Genomic DNA, 23,518 nt, shown 5'->3' on the forward strand with positions numbered 1-23,518 from the left:
TAACGATATGTATTGCGATAGACACGTAATCAATATCAATAGAAAATGCGGTCGATGAAACGTTCGATAACTTGTTTTTCTTCATCAGAAGAAACCAGGGGTTGTGAAGAAAGTTTGGTTGCATGAACAAAGGTACTCATTCTCTGGTAACCTAGCGACGTAGTGAGTGACACTCTTAAGAGTCAATCATGTAACCGTATCAAGTTTGGTTGCGCCACATCTCTGTCTCGTGTTCTTCAATAACAGAACCGGCGGCGTGGAGTGATAAGTCGAAAGTGAGTGCTGCAGCGAGCGAGGAAATTGTTGATAAAACAAAGTCAGTATGGCAGTTTTGGGGATTTTATAAGTCTGACCGTAGACAGACCAATGTCGTCAGACCGTCGTCCCCACTAACACTGGTAACACCACAAACTTGTTTTACCACCTTAGCCGCGCTCACACTTTGGGGCATAGCCGTATTCGCCATCAACGTCCAACAACATCTGCAGCTGCTACACGGCACAAGCAGCAGACCACCATGGAGAGGTACTCTGCATCAGTGCCTTACTAAACACTACAAGCAGCAGATCACCATGGATAGGTACTCTGCATCAGCACCTTACTAAACGCTACAAGCAGCAGACCACCATGGAGAGGTACTCTGCATCAGCACCTTACTAAACACTACAAGCAGCAGACCACCATGGAGAGGTATTCTGCATCAGCACCTTACTAAACACTACAAGCAGCAGACCACCATGGAGAGGTACTCTGCATCAGCGCCTAACTAAACACTACAAGCAGCAGACCACCATGGAGAGGTACTCTGCATCAACACCTTACTAAACACTACAAGCAGCAGACCACCATGGAGAGGTACTCTGCATCAGCACCTTACTAAACGCTACAAGCAGCAGACCACCCTGGAGAGGTACTCTGCATCAGCACCTTTCTAAACACTACAAGCAGCAGACCACCATGGAGAGGTACTCTGCATCAGCACCTTACTAAACACTACAAGCAGCAGACCACCATGGAGAGGTACTCTGCATCAGCACCTTACTAAACACTACAAGCAGCAGACCATCATGGAGAGGTACTCTGCATCAGCACCTTTTTAAACACTACAAGCAGCAGACCACCATGGAGAGGTACTCTGCATCAGCGCCTTACTAAACACTACAAGCAGCAGACCACCATGGAGAGGTACTCTGCATCAGCACCTTACTAAACACTACAAGCAGCAGACCACCATGGAGAGGTACTCTGCATCAGCACCTTACTAAACACTACAAGCAGCAGACCACCATGGAGAGGTACTCTGCATCAGCACCTTACTAAACACTACAAGCAGCAGACCACCATGGAGAGGTACTCTGCATCAGCGCCTTACTAAACACTACAAGCAGCAGACCACCATGGAGAGGTACTCTGCATCAGCGCCTTACTAAACACTACAAGCAGCAGACCACCATGGAGAGGTACTCTGCATCAGCACCTTACTAAACACTTCAAGCAGCAGACCACCATGGAGAGGTACTCTGCATCAGCACCTTACTAAACACTACAAGCAGCAGACCACCATGGAGAGGTACTCTGCATCAGCACCTTACTAAACACTACAAGCAGCAGACCACCATGGAGAGGTACTCTGCATCAGCGCCTTACTAAACGCTACAAAGCAATAACTGAGGCAGACATGCTGAGCACTGTCCAGCAGCCAGGTTACCAACCTAGTACTAAACCTGCAGAAAATGGTTCTTCTCAGGTTTCTTATATTTAACATTTTGCACTATTTTATTACACTTTTATTAAGCATTTCTTACTTATTCTTTAATTTTGCACCTTAATGTTAAGAGATAGGCTAATTAAGTGTGTGATCTTAGACCTATGTTTACTTTTTAATTATTTGAGTGTTTTCCATGGTTGTGTTGACATTTCTGCTTTTATAACTGAGGCGATTATAATCAGAGGAAGGTTAAATTTAAAATAAAAATGTTTAAATTTAATTTATTTTTCTCCTGGTCCTTATTTTAAATGGGTCATAAAAAATATAATTATCGATATTAACCGATATGAAACACTTATGTCGTGATACAGTTTTCAACCATATTGCCCAGCCCTATGTTGCACGACTAAAACTACTTTTGAACGTACACGTGTTCCACCAAAACAAGTTCCTTCCTGAGACTATTTAGCAGAGGCACCGTGGCTCCGTCTGGAGCTTAGCACCGCCCAAGACGATTGTGATTGGTTTAAAGAAATTCCAATAAACCAGAGCAGTCTCATCCAGGAATGGATGAGAATGTGGACTAACCAGACCTTCCTCCGTAGTGCTGTGGAGGAAGGTCTGGAAAAGCGAGACTACAGATGAGTGACAAGTGCCTTTTTTATCCTGTGTAGTAGGGATTAATTATTTACCGGAAATGAGACATTTTCTGTCCCGGGAGCAGGCGCACACTATCCCGGGAACGGGACTGGTTTTTAACTTCAGCTGCGGTCAAAACACATTGTTCATATTTAAAGCAAAACTAAATGCAACAAGGACAAATATGCATACACCTATGGGTTCCCAACCTTTTGATCTATTCCACAGACAGTTTAGAAAGCTCACTATGTGTTAAAGCTCAGCTATCCCAAGCTCACACGCCCAGAAATAATTCATAATAATCGGGACACAGAAGAAATCCCCCATATACAATATTTAATGGACTGTCCATCTTCTTGTGCAAAGCTTTTCTCCATAATTTCTTGAATATAGGATAGAAGACAGTGGATGAGGATAGCTGAACGTGGATTATTGCTTTCATTATATTTCATATCGCACAACATCTGTTCTCCTGTAACTTTCACCAGCAAAAAGTTCAACTCAAAAAATGTGGTGATGATCTCACAGACCTTTTTTTTTAATCTGTTCTAAATGTACTTTACAAGGGATATTATTCCAGTTTTTAATGGTCAAGTGGTGTTTGAGACAAGACGTACTGCGGCGGTAAATTAGTTCACCTCCACAGTACAAAACTTATTATTTGAGATAAGCTTATTTATCTGAGTTTATTCCACCATATACACCAGCACGCTCTCCCCGCTCCCATGATGCTGGTCTCCTGGTCATTACCCTAGTAAACAAAAAAGCAGTTGGTTTATTGAGCATTCTCCTACCGGGCCCCTCCTCTGTGGAACGGCCTCCCACTACGTGTTAAAGGAACACGCTGACTTATTGGGAATTTAGCTTATTCACCATAACCCCCAGAGTTAGACAAGTCGATACATACCCTTCTCATCTCCGTGCGTGCTGTAAGGCTGTCTGATGGCTCCAGCAGCATCAGGCCAGCACAGAACATGCAGGTGAATGGTTCCAGTAATCCTACTGCTCCCAATAAGTGACAAAATAACGCCAACATGTTCCTATTTACATAGTCACAGCGTGTACAAAAAACAAAGTAACATGCGACACAGCCGTCTTCTAACTGTAAACAAACCGGAACTATATTCTCAGGCGGAAGAACATAGGGCGTAGTGATATGCTCGCAGCAAGCCTGTCTGATAATATAGTTCCCGGTTTGTTTACAGTTAGAAGATGGCTGTGTCTCATGTTACCTTGTTTTTTGTACACGCTGTGAACATGTTGGTGTTATTTTGTCACTTTTGTCACAATTCGGAGCAGTAGGCTAGTTGGAACCAGTTACCTGCAGGATCTGTGCTAGGCTAAGCTAATGCTGGAACCGTCAGGCAGCGTTACAGCACGCACGGAGATGAGAAGGGTATGTATTGACTTGTCTAACTCTGGGGGTTACGGTGAATAAGCTAAATTCCCAATAAGTCAGCGTGTTCCTTTTAAAGACGCTCACTTGGTTGACATTTTTAAATCTAGATTGAAAACCCACCTCTACTCCTTATACACACCCTCCTTTCTGCATCCTGCACAAACAGACCTTTTTACTCTTATGTTGCTGGTTTTATATTGTTTATAACTACTGCTTTAATGCTGTTCAGTCGTTTTGTTGCTGTCTGATATTTCTGTGTTCCTATTGTAAAGTGCACTGAGACCATGTCTAATGGTGAATACTTATTTGACTTTAAATACAATTTAGAGAGAGAGGGATCCCATGATCTGTGGACTGTGTTCACGGGAATGAATTACAATAGAAATATATTTGTAAGAAGTTGCTAAGAGGGTCTGAAAAGTTGCTAAATCTAGTGAGAATGTGGAAGAAGTTGGAAACACTGTCCCCAACGTTAAATCACAGAACGTGCTTGTTTGGTACAGATGATTTATTTTTATTTTTTTGGCATTTAGGCCTTTATTGTGACAGCTTAGACGTGAAAACTCTTAACAAGAGTTATGTTGGTACTGTAAATTTACAGTACCAAACTGCAATCTGCTTGCTACCGTTAGCTAGATCTAGCAGCTGTGCACTTTGGGGGTGCTAGGCTAACCAACGCATCTTAGCTCTCTGTGCAGTTTGTTCGTGCTAGGTTAGTAGCTAACGTTCATATTAACTAACGTTAGCTACTATAGATAGCTGTGTTCTGCAGCCGTAAGCTAGCTACCATTCAAGCCAACATTAGATAACTAACGTTAAACACAGCTGTCTAGGCGCCAGTAGCTAGCTAACGTTAGCTACTAACCTAACACGAACAAACTGCACGGAGAGCTAAGATAGTTAGCTAGCACCACCGAAGTGCGCAGAGCTTAAGCTATACAACACACTACGCAAACATGAAATTAATTTAGCCAACGTTAGTTCTATTTGTTATTGGCTCCTTCACGAGTGACAATGGGGTGCCTCCGTTTCAGATGCTCCCCCATTCCTGTTGTGCTGGTGTGGTATGCCCATTCTATTTGGCAAAGAGCCCAATAACGACACCTTTACTTTTGGGACTAAATTTGAAGTATTCCCATACCTTCGATGATATAGGGCGAGCTGTTTTTTAGGACTTTTTCTTTTATTGGGGCTTTTTGCAGGGCTTTGTTGGGAATTCTGTGAGGAGGTTGCTGTTTCGTCCTCCATTCTGCAATGTTTTGGTCTCCCACGTGTATGTCGCGAGCATAGACTGTATGGTGGTGAGCTGTGGCGAAGCGTCAATGCAAAAAATATGACTTTGACGTCGACTTACGCGTCGCTACAGGCCTAGTGTTTGGAGTTTTGCCGACCGGACACGGCAAAAGTTTAATCTATCAACTAGCGTTGCTCTGGTTGGCTATGAGTGCAGAGGGAATTTGAAAGACAACCGTTTGCCCCGCCCCTCAAATTGAGCCCTGCCAATGGTGAGTTCCCAGACCCAACATTTTGATTTGTGTCTGGCTTGTCAGGCTACGACCCTGGCATATTAGGCGAGCATCTTTTCGACATCAACAGTTCCCTGTTTCGGGGATGAAGTCAGGAGATTGGATCTACAGGCGTCCAGCTCTGGTTGTTGTTCATGTAGTGAAGGATGTCACTTAGTTAACAGCGTTTGCTTTGTTTCCCCACAGATCTGGAATATCAAACAGATGATAAAGTTGACACAAGAACACTTAGAGGCCCTTCTGGACAAGTTTGGAGGAGAACACAACCCTCCTTCCATATATCTAGAGGTAAGATCGTTTTTTCTTTAATGAATACAGTTTCAGAAATAAATAATACATAAAAGGTATGTAGAGCTGTAATAATTCCAAATGTTGCTGTATAATGGTCTCAGAAATAATTGCGGCTAACAATGTAATGGTCTGTTCCGGTCACATAAATTTTTATTTGTTACTTTTTCAAACAAATTACAGTTTTGAATGAATCCCAGGATACATCTTTTGGTTATATGACTGCCATTTGACCCAGATCATGTAATAACACAGCTACACAGTCTATGAATTAACCCACGCCTCTTTATTATCATAAACCTTGTATTTTTTTCTTTAATGAACATAAAATTGACAATAGAACATCAATAATCACTTTTCTATTTGCACTTTGGCAAATCTAAACAAAATCAACAATTACCATTCATACCCCTTAAGACCTTAGCTAATGTTAGCAAGGCATTGCGGTCAAACAAAGAAACGGCGGTTAGGTAAACTAATTGCAATAAGACAATGATGTAATAATTGTTGCAGGCCTAAAGGTATGGTTGGTGTTGATTGCGAGGTGTGTGGTGTGTTGCCTCTGCCAGGCCTATGAGGAGTACACCAGTAAGCTGGACGCCCTGCAGCAGAGGGAACAGCAGCTGCTGGAGGCCATGGGCAACGGGACGGACTTCTCCTGCTCTCCGTCGGCCATGCCAGCCCTCCTGGAGGTCAAGATGGGAGGCTGTGGGGTTTCAGGGGGGGCTCAGGCCTTTCCCTCAACGCCCAACACCTTGGCTGTGCTGCAGACACCCGCCGACGCCAGCCGAGCCAACCCTCGCTCCCCCCAGAAGCCCATCGTCAGGGTCTTCCTGCCCAACAAACAGAGGACCGTGGTATGTCTCGCATCTAGGGCTGGGTACCAAAATTCAATACTATCGAATATCGATAAAATGCCTCATCATTGCATACCCAATTTCAATACCTAAGGAGTAAATTCATTAACTTTATCGGCTATGAGGCAAATAAAACGCAGATACAGATAATCTGCAAACTGCCAAAAAACGATAATTGGCCATGGCGGTCTATCCCCAGTCAAAAGTTTCAGCATCAAACTGTGTGTTCCTGTGCCTGCTCCTACTTCTGCCTACCATGTGGGTTCAGTGAGTGCTGTGTTGTGTTCAGGTGCCGGCCCGCTGTGGGATGACTGTGAGAGACTCGTTGAAGAAGGCTCTCATGATGCGAGGCCTCATCCCAGAGTGCTGTGCAGTCTACAGGATACAGGACGGGTAAGTCTGTGGCTAACATAGGCCCCTCTCACGTACACGTGCTGGCTCGGCTTGACTCGGTTTGACTCAGCATGGCAGTGATTAGCATCTCCATTACAACAGGGCATCCCGCTTCAGAGTGTCTTTTAACTGTAACACGCTTGTCTGGGGTCCATGACGCTTAAAAGCGGTGCTGGATAAACCCATCCACGTTTTTGTTGACAATTTGGTTAAAAGAAACCAAAAATTCTGATTTTAGGAACTTTTTGAAAATGGGTCAAATTAGATCCGAGGACAACAGGAGGGTTAAAATAACGCCAAATATCCATTGCAGCGTTTCCTCTGTTCACTCTCAGCAGCGCACAGCGTGAGTCCATGAACACGGCAACTGTCTGTGGTGAGTTCACATGTCTGTAATAAAAGCAGGACAGTCGCAGACTATCTGGTAAAGTCAGCTGAACAGGTGAAGATCGCGTGTGTCGGTAGCCTACTGGTTACAAACAGGCTTGGTAGTGATCGACACGGTAACGTGCTGCAGATCTGGTGTTTTGTTTTTTGTTTTTTTTTAGCTGAGCTAGACAGAATATTAAAACAGATTGGTTAGGCTATTTTGTCCGTGAATGTAGCCGCGGTGCTTTTTATGTGGATGCATCGTTTTACCGGTACAACAACGCCAGCGCCGCCGCTAGTTAGCTTAGTGTAGTGAATGGAATCCTATGTTGCTGGTTAGCATGTCGTGAGTAAAAGTGACCAAACAAAAGACAAAAAACAATCTAATTACTTGCACTGAGACAAAATATGTGTTGGCCCACCTATCTACAGCCAGGGTAGAGGGTGATAAGCCCTATTTCAACAAACTGTGGCGTATTCCTTTAAAGGTGCAGTGGGTACCTTTCTGTCATATTTGCTGAAACTATGTTCCAGTAGAACTACATGAAGCAGGTCATTTAAAAAAAGAAAATCCAGCTCCTCTGGCTCCACCTACAGCCTGTAGTGTGATTTGCAAAAATCCACCTCTCCCTGTTCAGATGCACCAATCAGGGCCAGGGAGGTTTCTAACTGCGTGTCAATTACTGCTCAGGCACACACATTCATTCTCCCTTGTGGGGGGAGGGGCTTAGGAGACTGTTTTGGGCTTTAGTGGAAAGGGGGGAGGGACTGAGAAGTTGTTGATGATCAAATTTTTTGGTCCTGGATCTTCGTGATCCTACCTACAGCACTTTTAACTTGGCCTGCAGTTAACACACTAGTCATCATTTTGTAGGAAATCAACCCTAACCACCAGCAGGCTTCCTTTTTTTAAAGATTGATAGACAAAAATAAAAACATAAACCATAACTTAACCTTCAGACAAATGGATTTGACCTGCAATTAGTATATTTTAACTCCTGATTCCAAAGTTTCTCCTCCAAAAGGAATTATATCTTGGGTTTAAAACTGCAAAGACATCAGAGACAGCCGGAAATGAGCAAAGAGTCGCCGGGCTCGCGCCGGGCTCCCCATGAATGCCGACCGGCTGGCACCTTGGGAGCTGGACTGCTATCTCCATAGATGACCGGCCTGGCAGCTTCTCACGGCTCAGGAAACTGGAATTACAGGGCCGTGTGGCTTAATAAATGTCTATATAAAAAGGGCTTTCCTGAAATGAAAGAAAATGAAGGCATTGTTTTGATGAACTGACCACCTATTCAAAATCTAAACCTGAATTCCTGATCTGAATACTCTCAGACCTTAATTTGGTGACACTACAACAACAACTGTACAATGAAACGAAAGCTGGATCTCTACTCAAAGCATCGTGGTTCTTTTTGTGCACCTGTACCCTAACTCTGCACTTCCTGTTTCAGAGAGAAGAAGCCGATTGGCTGGGACACGGACATCTCCTGGCTGACAGGAGAGGAGTTGCATGTAGAAGTGCTGGAGAATGTGCCGCTCACCACACACAACTTTGTGAGTACTGTTAGACACAATGTCACATCGTGACTTCAACGGAAAATAAAATGACATACTAAATCTAGTGCTCAGCCTCCTGATTGTGTGTGTGTGATTGTGTGTGTGTTTGACAGGTGAGGAAGACCTTCTTCACGCTGGCCTTCTGTGACTTCTGCAGAAAGCTGCTGTTCCAGGGTTTCCGCTGTCAGACCTGTGGCTACAAGTTCCACCAGCGCTGCAGCACCGAGGTTCCTCTCATGTGCGTCAACTACGACCAGCTAGAGTAAGTCCCACCCGGGGGAGGGGCCTAGGATGCTGCAGCCTACTGCACAATGGGCTGTTTGTAATGGTACATGATCTCCTGTCATCGTGAGAGTTGGGTACCAAAACCAAACGTCCGGTATCTACCGGACCGATTGCAGGGTTTCCCCCCCCAGTGTATTGCAGGCCCGGTTATTTTTAAGATATTTTTTAAACTACAGTTGGAAACTCCGACATAGTCACATTTTTGAATCTCCAGTTAGCTTTTAGCATTGAATGACAGACAAAGATTTGGTTTCCTCATCTCGGTGCGTCTTAATGCCTGCACTACCCAACCCTTGTGATCCAGGATTTGGTTATTATAGCGGTGCTGTCCTAGCGTTACTTATTACGCAATATCACCTGACCTAGTACCTCTGGTTATTGTAGGCACACAGCCTCTCTGTGGGTTCCGTATGCTGTTATATGATACTGAAATGGATTCACTCTGCATGCTTTACTGAAGGCTGGAGTCTCCGTCAACAGAACGCATCACCTGTCTGTTCCATATCAGACTTTAGGTGGTCAGGCTCTGTGGGACTAGGGATGGCTATTGTTAGGATTGTATCCATACTACTACTTCTATCCATACTCCTCATTACTAATTTAGAACCGGCTCCCGTTGAAAACCGGGTTTCGGGGGCATCCTTATGTGGGACCGTCTCATCTTCTGTGTGGCCTAACAGAGTTTTAAATTATAACACACTAGAGCTGGGCAATATATCGATATTATATTGATATCGTGATATGAGACTAGATATCGTCTTAGATTTTGGATATCCTAATATAGTAACATGACATGACAAGTGTTGCCTTTTCCTGGTTTTAAAGGCTGCATTACCGTAAAGTGATGTCATTTTCTGAACTTACCAGACTGTTGTAACTGTTCTGTTATTTGCCTTTACCCACTTAGTCATTATATCCACATTACTGATGATTATTTATCAAAAATCTCATTGTGTAAATATTTTGGTGAAAGCACCAATAGTCAACCCTACAATATCGTGGCGGGATTGATATCGAGGTATTTGGTCAAAAATATTGTGATATTTGATTATCTCCATATCGCCCAGCCCTATAAGACACTGACATATTGTTACCTTGTTGATCCAGCTACTAATTTTAATGGAGGAACCATCCAGCAATTGTACACGTCAATGTATGTTTCCACGTGTTCTATAAAGCCTTTAGTGTTTCCAGAGGGAGCTGTGTGAAGTCAGATAAATGGCCTCCAGTGATGTCACTTGAGTCAGTGTCGGTTGGGGCTGGAGTTAGAGAGAAGTGAGCTGACTAGAGCTCTCACACCGGCTGCGTGGCGTGAGCGTGTCCGCTGCGCGGCGTGTACCGTTTTTATTTTGGCTCCCATGTTAACAGGTCAGAGCGTGCACACTGCCTGCGTGACACGCACGTCAAACGCGTGCATGCTAGAAATAGAACCAACGCCTATTTTTCACACGGCATGCAAGCGTGTTGGAAGCGTTTCAAGGCAAAATAGAATAGGAAAAGATGTTCATATGTCATTTTGATGCGAATACATTTTGATGTTTGAAAGTCTCTAAGTTTTGACTTTAAATGCAGATATAAATGTAATAAAATTTTTTTTTTTTTTTTTTATCAATTTTCAAAGATTGCACCTGTCAATACAGAACAAAATATTCTGTTCAAATAAATGTACAAACACAAAAATATTGACAAAATAGGGTTGAAGAACACGCTATTATTTCATTTTATTAATGGGAAACCTATGTACATGTGTCCAGACAAGGCTAGGAGCAGCAGCGCCGAGTCAGACACGTTTCTGGCGTTTAAAGACACAGAAAACGCCACGCAGCCGCCACACAGCCAGTGTGCAGGAGCCCTTAGGCTAGCAGCTCAAGGCTAGATTAGCCGTGAAAGCATCACACACCCAAATATCTGACTGAACTTTTGAGTTGCACTGTGGGTAATGTAGGCACCAGGTTTTTAGAAGGAAGAACAATCTGTGGAATCGCGACAACAATATTTCTGGTTCTGCTGCATCAATTTAGATCCTTTTTTATAAATTTTTTTTAACTGTCCAGTGTGAGTCTGACGTGTTCTAAGTGTGTGTGATGCTAAATTAGTTGAGTACTCTTTTAAAGTTGCCAGACTCAGGAAGATCTCAGCTGTCAGGATTTCCATTCATAATTGATCGTAATGAGCTTTCAGTTGCAAACATCAAAAGCGGGATCGGCTATTCTCCCGGTATTTCTTTTTCTCTGCACCTCCGCATACTTGCTCACATCTACAGAAGATAAAAAAAAATAAAAAACCCTACAACACTTCAGAGACCGGTAACTTGCAGGGGCATTTTTCCAGAAAGTCAAGCTGCTGTTGTAAAGTTCCCTTGTGCCATCTAGTGGCTCTTCTTTTGGTTGCTTAACAGTTTGTTTCCCAATTGACTTGTTAAATAAGTTATTGTTGTTACATTTAAAATAAACTATTTCAATTTGACCATATGACCTTAGTGTGGTACATTCCATTACGTAAAACTTTCTAAAAATGTAAATCACAGGTGTCAGGGCATACAACCAATGATGTGTTGATCTTTACAAATCAAGACTCCATAGCCTAATAATGGCAGAGCAGTCAGCCGTATCTGTCACATGGCTTTTATTATTTTTGTCCATCTAGTGTCTCCTGATTCAGTCCTAGGTATGTCCAGCCCGAGTCAAGCTGTGTGGAGAGGAGGAGGAGGACTGACTGAATAATGACCAAGTCTTTCTGATGATGTGTGTTCCGCAGCTTGTTGCTTGTGTCCAAGTTCTTCGAGCATCACCCGTTCACCCAGGAGGAGGTCTCGTCGGAGGGAACCACCCCTGTGTCCGAGGCCTGTCCATCACTCCCCCCATCCGACTCCACCGGGTGAGTCAAAAACAACCACTTTTCCCTCATTCAGTTCAAGATTATGCATCCCTTCTATCGGACTCCCTCCTGATTGTTTAGACTTAGATTAGGAGACATGCCATATTGTTGTAAATGTAAGACAAGAGGATGGCCAATTACTTCATGTCCTATGGTCCTGTAATAAAGGTCCAGGAATTTTGGACCAGGATACATGATAACCTATGTCAGACTGCAGGGACCCAGGTTCCATTCAGCCCAAGATTATTTGTTCTGGGAGATGGGTCAATCCTAAACGGGATGGATAGGCACATAAGAAGCTGGGTCCAGACTAGTTTAATGATAGTCAGACATATTATTTTAAGAGGATGGAAGAATGAAGGGGTGCCGTCAATCCAAGAGTGGGCTTGTGAGATGGCTAGGGTGGCGGCATTTGAAAAACTTTCATATTTGGTTTGCCAGATTGGATGTATATACTAGAAAAGGCTTTCTGGAGGGCTCCTTCTCATCTTTTCTTGATTTTTGTCTGGGTGGGTGGTAATGACGAAGGGGGCATTCATTTTGAGAACTCATATTTTGAGTTTTGTATGTTGTTAAAAAAAAATAAAAAAAATGTTAATCACAAAAAAAGTAAATATAAAAATAGCCGATTTGTCACCTGCAAGTCTGTCTACTTTTCACTGACCTAATTCCTGGTTCCAGGTCTATATGCCACGCCACTGTGTCCCCGTCCAAGTCCATACCCATCCCACCCAGTTTCCGGCCCAACGAGGAGGACCACCGCAACCAGTTTGGCCAGCGGGACCGCTCGTCCTCCGCCCCCAACGTCCATATCAACACCATCGAGCCGGTCAACATCGATGTGAGTCTGCTCTTTCTGACTCTGATAGACGTGTGCTTCTCAACCGTTACTATGAATTGCCATCATGGCTCTGCAGGGTTCGTTCCAACCAAAGAGCAGCTGATCTCTCTCATTGACACTCTTTAACCGGAGAACGGGAGCTAACCAACTACAAGCTGGTTATATTTGACAGATTGTAGAGCCTCCAGGATGCCCTCATCATGACAACAATGACCTTTTTTTGTGAATGTTTAAATGTGCTCTAAGCGATGTCACACGTTTTTTAGGCTACAACATTTTTTGTCACATACAGCAAACCTCTCCTCACTATCTGCTAGCAGCCTGTCCCCTGAACACACTGTAAAAAACATCTCCTCACTATCTGCTAGCTACCTGTCCCCTGAACACACTGTAATTTCATGTCTCTCTTTAGCTGTTCGAATAAAGGAAAAAGCCCTGATAAATATCTTAAAAGAATTAGGATACAGGGGTTGCGTTCAAATGAACTACAACAAATGACGTGTCGGTTCTCATTTGTTTGAACTTGATCGGTTAGAAAAAGTGAAAGCAGTGACATAGCTTGTGTTCAAGCTCAGACTTGGCTTCCCAGTATGTGGACGGATGTTCGTGAAGTGGGAGTCGTGAAAATGTCTGCGTCAACACATGAATAAAACATGAATGCACCTCCAGCTGCGGCAGTAAACTTTCCAGTGAACCGTGCAGTACAGTGAGTTGTGAGTGTGAAAAGTGTAAAAGTGTGCATATTAATTTCTCTTCTCCCTCCCTTTCAGGACCTGATTCGGGATCAGGGCTTGCCGAGGTCCGATGGAGGTAAGGCTCAGAGGAGACTCTTTATGTGGCTTTATTCCCACCATCCCGCGTCTGCGTGCTCTGGGTCTTGTGTGTGTCTGTGTGAGACTGTGTGTGTATGAAGTTTAGTCACTGAGAGCAGTAGATGAGGATGCAAGTTTATTCCCATCTGTGGGTCAGGGTTTCTGGAAGAACAGAACTGCCGAGCTCCTCCTAATACTCACAGCTCGCTGATGAATCTTTCACCTTCATTACAAAGGTTTAGTACAATTCAAATCACCAAAGGTCTGTCCGTAAATCAGGTTGTAGTCTTGATGATGTAAAGATGATTGATTAGGCCACATGCTTTTGATAATGGAACTCATTTAGTTTCCTAAAAGTCCTAGAAACATACCGCCTCTGACCACTTCTTAGTGTCAGACTAGCAATTTACTTAAAGCGACAGTTCAACGTTTTGGGAAATATGCTTTCTTTTTGTAAGTAGGCTACCACTCACTCTAAGTTGGATCTAGACTATATATATATATATATATATATATATATATATATATATATATATATATATATATATATATATATATATATATAATATATAATTTTTCGGACTATAAGTCGCATCAGTCAAAAAATGCATCATGAAGAGGAAAAAAACACAAGTCGCACCGGACTATAAGTCGCATTTATTTAGAATATAAATACAAGAGTTATTCAACTACACAATAGCACACAGAACAATACGCTGAATACGGTAGGTGTCCGGTATGTTAACGTAACACATTAACAGTTATTGAACTATACAATAGCACACAGAACAACTAGCTAGCAGGGCGTGGAGCATGGATGGATTAAAAGGCGTGGAGACCTAACTGCACCGTGAACGAGCCCCTCCCGACTCCTTCCTCCAGCTCTGGCCGTCTTGCTTTCAGCCCACGATTAGCCGATTAGCTTTCTTTGTTTTCTTCATTGCAGTAAGAGTCACCTTTTCTCCAGTCTCCCTCACAAGTTTCTCCCTCATTTCAAACTCTCTTTCTGCTGCTCGATTACCATTTTCGGCTGCATATTTTACTACCTGCAGTTCATCTCTTTTCTTTCTCAGTTGTCTTTAGGAGCAGCGTTCTAGTTGTCACAAGCCTAGAGCGCCCTCTCGCAGCTGTAGACGGTGAAGTTTTCAGAATAAATTAACATTTAAAAACATGTCAAATTATATATATTTTGATATATAAGTCGCACCTGACTATAAGTCGCAGGACCAGCCAAAGTAGGAAAAAAAGTGTGACTTATAGTCCGGAAAATACGGTGTGTGTGTGTATATATATATATATATATATATATATATATATGTGTGTGTATGTGTATATATATATATATATATATATATATATATATATATATATATATATATATATATATATATATATATATATATATATATGCGCGCTGACGATCATTTGGGTCATTTTATACAAGGAAGTTGAACTTTTTTGGCTTTGTGCTCCACTGAGCAACTCTCATTGGAATGAACGGGGCTCCGCTCTATTCAGTTGTCTTTGTACATCCATGGATTTCCACCTGCTTCCCGTCTTTATGCTAAGCTAGGCTAACCACATCCTGTCTCCGGCTCTGTGCTTAACGCACAAGTTGATATCAATCCGAACACCTCACTCAGAAAGAAAGCAAATCAGAACATTTCCCAAAACGTTGACCGTGAAATGTATTCCATCCATCTCAAAGTAAATGTAGCCGTGTGAAAGCTGACGAGCACATGTCGTGTGGGAGGAGGCCTCTCCGGTGGTTAGTCAGAGGTGAGAGGGGCAGGGGGAGTAGCAGTGATGGTCTGTCTGTTTCTCTTTGCCCTGCAGCCCCCCCGACCCACCCCGCCCGCTGCTTGAGGAAGCACCGAACACGGACCTCAAGCCCCCTCCTATACTCCTACCCCAATGACATAGTGTTTGATTTTGAGCCCGAGCCTGTTTTCCGAGGTAGTTAGGCCTCTGTGTGTTCCTGTGTCCTTCACCTTCCCACACCCCCTCACCAAACACCAACCCCGCACTGTGTCACATCCACTGTGTGTGTGTCCCCCCTCTCTCTCTCTCTCTCTCTCTCTCTCTCTCTCTCTCTCTCTCTCTCTCTCTCTCCTCTCCCTCTCCCCTTTATGTCCTCACATGCTCTCTGTACCACACACCACTGCTCTGATCACACACTGCTCTGGATCTAGGGATGGGGCTTTGATTGCTGAAATGCTCCTCATCATCAAGTTAACAGGCAATAATAATCAGAAATTGTTAATCTATTTCATGGCATCACACTCGTAAAAATTCAACTAATGCAAGTGGCATCACTTGTTCTGACACCAGGCTTTAGTCACGTTCAGAATGTGCTCATATGAAATACCTACCACTCTGGGAAGGCACACACATAACTGCATTTGTTTAGATGGCTGCTTGATTTAACAGATAACATTATCACCATGACTTCAAGTATTTTAAAAGGGTAAGTTCGCCATAAATATTTCTTCAATGAAATTCGGGCAGTGTGTTCTGTCAGCTGGGGCTTGCAATAATTCTGACCAAAAATCAATCTACAGTATATATTCTCTGTATGTCTATCTAAAAATGTAACTCCAGTCCTGTATTTGTGGCCTACATAGTTTTAAACATATGTTTGCACCAAACATGTACCAAATCTAGTCCCAAATGTTTCTTGTTTCTATACAAATGAAGTCTGATAAACTGCAACCAGTCAGTCGGAGAAGCGACCCATTTATTAAAATGGCATATCAGTGCCATTCTTGATACCCGGTTACCCAAAAATAATCATGACATTCAAAAATTGTGCTATATTTATAATGGTCCCGGACAGTGGAGTATATTTTAGACAATTTTGCGTTTTGTGTAGTGGACTTTATGAAGGACCTTGCATTGGATTAGGCCACATGTGGAGGATGAGTGAACCATAGCCAGAGCACGGCCCCATTGTTGGTCCTTAATAGTCGTGTTCAGTGTTCAGTACGAGGGTTCACCGAAGTCGGGCATAATAAGTCGTACAATGTTGAAACTCATTTCTTCCGGTGGGGGAATGTCTTCTTGACAAAGTCCTTAATCTGGAAAAAGTGAAAGAGGTGTGATTTAGGCAAATCCTAGTGGGAGGAGAGCTCTGTGAAGGATGCAGATATTCCAGCCTTGTATAGGTCTTTAACACAGACGATACCATTAGAGCACCTTTTTTTTTTAAATGTTGCATGAGCCAAAACGGAGCATGTAAGTTGAAATAACAAATCTAAATGATTTATAATAATTTAGAAGCTTGGTTGGCAGTTTTCCCCCTGCTGCAGTCTTTGTGCTAACCCAGGCTAACATGCTAACATGCCCGGGAGTTTAAAACCCTCTTTGGAGAATTCCATTGAAGAGACAACGGTTTAAAATCGGTCTCCTTTGCGATCATCCTAACATCCTCTGTGGTCCTGGCAGAAACCGTTAATAACCGTGATGTACTTTGTGAAGTCTAGATTATTAAACCATTAACTGCCATCCAACCAAGCCCCCCCTCACCTCTCCTCTGCATGTGACCAAACACACACACACACACACACAATTGAAAAGCTCCTCTTTGTTTACTCTTCTGCTCTCTCTCACCTTTTCTTTTTGAACTATCCGCCTCACCTCACCTCTCTTCTTTTTATTTCTCCCCCCCCCAATCTCCCTGCAGGCTCCACCACAGGGCTGTCGGCCACGCCCCCCGCCTCTTTACCTGGCTCTCTGACCAGCGTCAAGGTTCCGCAGAAGTCGCCGTGCCAACAGAGGGAGCGCAAATCGTCGTCCTCGTCTGAGGACCGCAATAAGATGGTGAGACCCTGTCCCAGATATTGGTGTCTGTCTGGAGTCCGTTGTGTGTGTGCCCGTGCTGACTGAGTGCCCTGTTGAACAGAAAACCCTGGGGAGGAGGGACTCGAGCGACGACTGGGAGATCCCCGAGGGCCAGATCACTCTGGGCCAGAGGATCGGCTCTGGCTCCTTTGGAACTGTCTTCAAGGGGAAGTGGCATGGTAAGACCAACGCTATACTGTGTTTTCAGACCACTGGCATCACAGGGTTTCCCCCAGTGTATTGCAGACCTGGTGGCCCACTGGGCCTAAATTTCCCCCCACCAGGCATAAGCCACTGGGATTTTTTTTTTTATGTATTTTTAAGACGTTTGGTCATACTCAGATTCTAGTCAGAATATGAGTCTGATACTGCTCCACTGGGCTGTGATTACGGGGGCTTGTTTCAACCGAACCAGGAAAGAAAATGCCTCTGCACTCAACTGGATAGACCTCCAACCAATCAGCAACGGAGACAGACGTCACAGAAGCTGCAAGTCAAAGGCAGGCTTCGACAGAGTAAAGGCAGAGGCGGCAGTTTCCGTGTCGTGCGGACGAGTGTGGCGATGTGTATACATACTTGATCACGGTTCTCCGTTCCTCTTTTAAAATGAATGCGCCGTCGATATCTTCTATAACAGACACGATGGCAGCCATCTTTGTTATAAACGAATTCAACCCAAGCGCTCTTTGGTGACGTGGTTGATTACGTTACGGTTGATCATCTGTCCATCATTGGATGTCAAGTGTTTTGTAGCTGTGAGGTGCCCACACTTGATAAGGACCAGACTTGGGATTTCACTCAGAAGAATGTTTATTCTTTTCCTTTTATCAGTTGATACAATGATACAATATGATCAGGAAACAGGTGAAAACCTTTAAATAATTAAAGAAAAAGAAACAACAGCATTAGACAAACAGGTATTTTTATCACATAAAAGATCAAATGCACTCTACAGGCAACACAGCTTGGTTTTACCCTAGAAACTATCAATCTAAGCATTTAGTGTTTCAGTTTAACATTTCCTTTAAACCATGCAGTCATCAATTACTCTCAACTTTATCTCCAACATTAACACATGTACCATTAACACATTTCCCTCATTTAACACCAAACAACTAAACAAACAAACGGACCAATCAGACAAAATGATCCAAAAATGAGAGTCTGTGAAACAAGATTCCAAATGAGCTTACCGCTAGCCTGTCACAATCAAAAGTCCCAGTTCCTCACAGTAAAAGAGTTTGTACCTCTGCCGTCCTCTTTGTCAGTCTTCCCCTCACAGTGAACTAATGCCTATTTGAGCCACTGACTAAGCAAGAGCTCCCAATTACCCTAATTCAGTTCACCTGGTTGAGCCTGCACCAGAGTGCGCGCACAGCCACTAGAGGGTTGTTATGCAGAGCATGCTCAGGGGAGGCGGCATGCAGCAGACAGAAATGACAGGTACACAGAAGACAGCCACACCTCCGCCAGATTAGCGCGACACCTCCCACTCGATCTTTTCCGCGGCAATGCCCGGAAAGATCGCACTCTCAAATGGGCTGGTCTTCGCCCTGATTTTCCACCGGTACAAGGACCACAAGGCGCCGGTCATCCCGATGCAGAATGGTACTCAATTCGGGATCTTTGGCACCCAATCTTGGATCTCTCACCGAAACGCTGGAGCTCAGAGAGACCCTCACATAAACATCTCGGACAACACTTCTGGAATCAGGATTCACGTCGACGACTCTCGCAAGTCTGAACTGCCCTCTCAGAGCGTTTTGGTCGCAGAGCCACACTATGTCTCCAATGGCAACGTTCCTTTCAGCAGTATGCCACTTACTGCGAATGAACAGGTTCGGGCCAGCAAGCTGGCTCCAGGACTTCCAAAAGTTGTTGACTATACTTTGAACTTCTCTGAGTCTTTTGAACGGATACATGGTGTAGTCGACAGCTTTGAAGTCTCCACCTTGTGTGGCTCGCCCAAGCAACAGGTTGTTTGGCGTGATATACTGGATGCGCTCTTCTCGGCTCTGCACTCTGGCGTCGATCGGTCTCTCGTTAGCAAGATTAGCAGCTAGCTGGAGCACAGTCAGGAACTCACTGAAGGTAAGGCCTTCTACATTCCCAAGACTTTGGAGAGCTCTCTTCGTGACTCTGACAGCAGCTTCGGCAACCCCATTTCGGTGAGGTGAATCTGCCGGGAGAATTTTCCACGTCCAGGTGGTCTCATTTCTGGCAGCATACTCTTCAAGTGATTCCTTGTTCTGTTGATTCAGGTAAGTGTACATTTCTCTTAGGACAGTCTTTGCTCCAACAAAGTTTGTACCAGGATCAGACCAGATTTTGCAGGGATGGCCTCGGACAGCGGTGAACCTCTGGTAGGTAAGCAAAAAGCTCTCTGTTGACAATGTGTTTGCCAACTCGACATGGATCGCTCGGCTGGACATACAGCAAAATACGACGCCCCATACTTTCATAGTTACTCTCTTCTTGACATCATCCTTCACATGATAAGGTCCAAACAAGTCAACGGACGTAAACTCGAATGGCGCAGCAGGACTTGACCTCTCTTCAGGTAAGTTTCCCATTATCTGCTTGCAGGTTCTTCCTCTTGCCTTCCTGCAGACGATGCACTTGTCAACGACTTTTCGGGCAATAATTCTTCCTCTTATGACCCACGCCTTCTTCTTCATCCGCAACAGAGTTCCTGCCACCCCGTCATGTCCCTCGCTGTGTGCTTCTCTGGCTAGCAGGGTGGATAACCAAGTTTGGAATGGTAAAAGAGGAACAGCTCCGCGGTCTTCTCCGAAGGTCTGGACTGTGCCACCACAGACCAGAAGTCCACTTGTCTGGTCCCTGTAGACGACTAGTCGGTCTATTGTGGTGCTTGGGAAATTGACGCCCTCTTGTGCTGCTAGACAAAGGTCCCGAAACACGTCCCGAAACACGTCTCGTCTCTCGCCGACTGTAAGAACCCCCAAGGAAGATACTGCCTCCCACTTTTCTTGATCTCTGATTTTGGCGCTCAGGAACTTTTTAGCTCCTCTCCAGATCCACACCACAGTCCCGACCAACCTTCTCAGATTGCTGAAGCGCCTTATATCGACTAGCTGCCGAATTGCTCCTCCTGCCGGTGGTCTTCTAGACTCCACCCGGGCCAGATCGTATGCTGGATCTTGCGCTGTCTTCAGGTGACTTCTAGTAAGTACCGCTACAAATGCCTTTTTCTGGATCTTTGTGACCTTGTCTCGAGCCTGGGCTGCGACGTCTTCAGCGGATTTCTTTGGCCACTCATCGTCAGGCAGTCGAAGGAACTTTGGACCCGACTGCCACTCGGAGTCCTCAGTTAGGGCATCTGGATTGGACCCTCTGGTGATGATGTCTGCAATGTTTGCTAGCCCTGGAATCCACCACCAGTCCTGGACGTAGGTGCTGCTCTGAATCTCTCCAACATGGTTTGCGAAAAAGGTCTGGTAACCATAACTCTCACGCTGTATTGCGCCCAGGACGGTCTGACTGTCGACAAGATGGTACCATTTCTCGAACCTGGAGTCGGCAGTGTCTCTGGAAGTAGGTCTTGAGCCGGGCTGCAAATACGGCTCCACACATCTCAGCTTTCACAGGATCTCCTCTGTGGTCGAGAGGGGTCAGCTTGGCTTTGGATTCGACCAATCTCACAACTACACCATGGCTACAGCTCCATCGAAGATACATCACCGCTCCGTATGCTTTTTCACTGCCATCAGAGAATGTGATGGTACTGGGCTTTGCACAGTGATCTGGCGGAGTCAGGGATCTGGAGAAGCGAAGTCGGCTCAGGTCAGCATATTCTTCTAAAAGCTTTATAGCGTCTTCCCGGAGACCTTCAGACAAGGCAGCGTCCCACGTGTCTGAGCAGTACTTTACTTTGGCTTCTTGAAAAGCTCTTCTAACCAGAATGGCACCCTTTTGCTTGACAGGAGTCACCAGGCCGAGTGGGTCGTACAGACCAGAGACTTGGCTTAGAAGCTCTCTTCTCGTGAGTGGATCGGGAGTTTGATTTCTAACTTCTTCTCTCACCAGGTCTTGACCAAGGCGCATCTTCCTCTTCTTCTTTGAAAAGTTCACTGCAACCATGATATGAAGCTTGTCATCATCCATGGTATAACCAAGACCAAGGGCTTTGTTGTCATCTTCCATCAGCTGGTTAGGCAGGATCATAGTCTTTGGCTCTTTTTTGAGTCTCTCACTTTTGGGATCTTTCCTCCCACCTCGAAAAGAGTAGACCCAGGGCTTCATGTAGAATCCTCCAGCTTTCAGGATGTGCTCAATGTTGGTTGTGAGGCATTTCAGATGATCAAGGTTGTTGTGCGAAGTCAGAATGTCGTCAACATAGGCATCCTCTTCCAGCACGCGTCTCTCCTCTTTGAACTGACTGAACAAAGGCAAGTTTGCAGTCTCTCGCATGGCAACTTGGGCTATGCAACCGGCAGGTTTATCTCCAATGTTGACTCTTGTAATGGCATATTCTTTTATCTCAGTATCTTCACTGTCACGCCACAAGAATCTGTGCAGGTGGACCTCTCGATCTTCCAGCCAGACGGCGTTATACATCTTGCGGATGTTACCAAGGGCAGCATAGACTCCAGTTCGGAACCTAAGGAGGACAGCTCTGATCGGATTCAGGACGTCAGGACCTTTTGATGAGGATGTCGTTCAGACTGAGACCTCTGTACTTTTGGCTGCTGTTCCACACTAGTCTCACTGGGGTGGAGGCGGAGTGTGGATTTGGCGCGATGAGATGGCTTATGTACCACACTGGCCTGGTCCAACTCTGCAGGACGTCTTCAGACAGCTCTATTGCAGCTTTGTTGTTCACCATCTCATGAACTTGCGCAGTATAGGCTGCCTTCCACTCAAGTTCTTTCGACAGCTGATTCTCAGTTCTGAGGAATGTTTTTGTATCTACTGCTCTCTTGTTGTTTGGTAGAGTTGTTGGATCTTCTGCCCATGGATACCTTGCATGCCAGTGTGGTTCAGCACTGTGATCATCTCCAGTTGTATACGTCAAGCCATTTCTCACGATCTCCATCTCCCTTTCTTCTGCGAGCGTCATTTCTTTACCCCCTGGCTGGCAGTTCCCGCAGCGACACCCTCCACATCTCGGCTGGCAGGTGGCTCCAATACGTTCCCACCTCCACCACTTCAGAAAGTCCCTGCTGCTGGTGGCTGTGCTCGACTGGGCTTCAGAGTGATCAGGATACTGGCAGAAAGCTGGGTCTATTACAGACTCTCGATACTTCACTGCTGCAGTTCTCATCGATCTCGCAAAGTGAGTCTTGGACGTATGGGCCTTCAGGATGACTTCCTCGAAGAGATCTGGATGCATGCCCCCGACTGTCTTGCCGAGTGGACCGTCCCAGAGCACCAAGTCGCCAATAGAGCGGACTTTTTGGGGCACCAGCTGGCCTTCCTTGTGGCTGATCAAAAGCTGGATCTCTCTGGGTCTAATGAGCTCTTTGAGGGGAACATCAGGAAAGATCTTCTGCAACTTGTTAGGTGGAACATGTCTTTGCACTTCTGCAATCTTGTCAAGTCCGTAGCAGATCAGCTGGTGAGACTTGAGGGTCCCTCTTAACGTGCTGATACGAATCTTGAGGATGTAGCGCTTGGTTGCTACAGACACCTTCAGCCCTCCGACGCCATGGACGACCAATGTGACATCTTCACTGCGGAGGTTCAGTTTGCTTGCAGCTTCATGAGTTATATAATTTGTGTCAGACGCCAGATCACTAAGTGTCCCGATCCGTCGCCCGTCATTGGCGCTGACGTCAAGGAGCATCAGAATCACAGGGTACTCATGCAAACCAGTCTCTTATATAAGGGCTCTCCTCGCTGCAATGGAGTTGCACGCTCGGGTTGCAATGTTACAGAAGGCATCGCGACCCTGCTGCGCTAGCTCAGGTGGAAGTTTAGAGAGGAACTCTTCCTGGACCTCAGTGCATCTTCTCCCATCAGCTCTCACTGGACCAAACTTGGGTCTCTGGGACAGAAGTCTAGGCAAGGGACAGAGAAGATAGTGGTGTTGGTCTCTGCACTCTGGATTCCGACACAGGTAAGTCGTCTGTCTGCAGGGTTCATCGTGGACTTCCAGGCA

General features: G+C 44.9%; 1 protein-coding gene across 2 annotated transcripts in view; it reads left to right on the forward strand.

Annotated features, from left to right (window-relative positions):
• Nucleotides 1-23,518, forward strand: part of braf (B-Raf proto-oncogene, serine/threonine kinase) — a 47,527-nt gene that overhangs the window by 12,032 nt on the left and 11,977 nt on the right. The window contains exons 2-12 of one of the 2 annotated variants that reach the window (XM_028570639.1): nt 5,459-5,560; nt 6,130-6,417; nt 6,707-6,810; nt 8,637-8,739; nt 8,856-9,004; nt 11,785-11,904; nt 12,586-12,745; nt 13,516-13,555; nt 15,394-15,513; nt 17,240-17,376; nt 17,459-17,576. In XM_028570639.1, the coding sequence (XP_028426440.1) occupies nt 5,459-5,560; nt 6,130-6,417; nt 6,707-6,810; nt 8,637-8,739; nt 8,856-9,004; nt 11,785-11,904; nt 12,586-12,745; nt 13,516-13,555; nt 15,394-15,513; nt 17,240-17,376; nt 17,459-17,576 (1,441 nt within the window). The remainder of the gene's footprint in view (nt 1-5,458; nt 5,561-6,129; nt 6,418-6,706; nt 6,811-8,636; nt 8,740-8,855; nt 9,005-11,784; nt 11,905-12,585; nt 12,746-13,515; nt 13,556-15,393; nt 15,514-17,239; nt 17,377-17,458; nt 17,577-23,518) is intronic. The other variant, XM_028570640.1, reaches the window with a different exon arrangement.

The sequence above is a fragment of the Perca flavescens genome, chromosome 23 (genome assembly GCF_004354835.1).
Source record: "Perca flavescens isolate YP-PL-M2 chromosome 23, PFLA_1.0, whole genome shotgun sequence".
In the NCBI taxonomy this organism is placed as follows: Eukaryota; Metazoa; Chordata; class Actinopteri; order Perciformes; family Percidae; genus Perca; species Perca flavescens.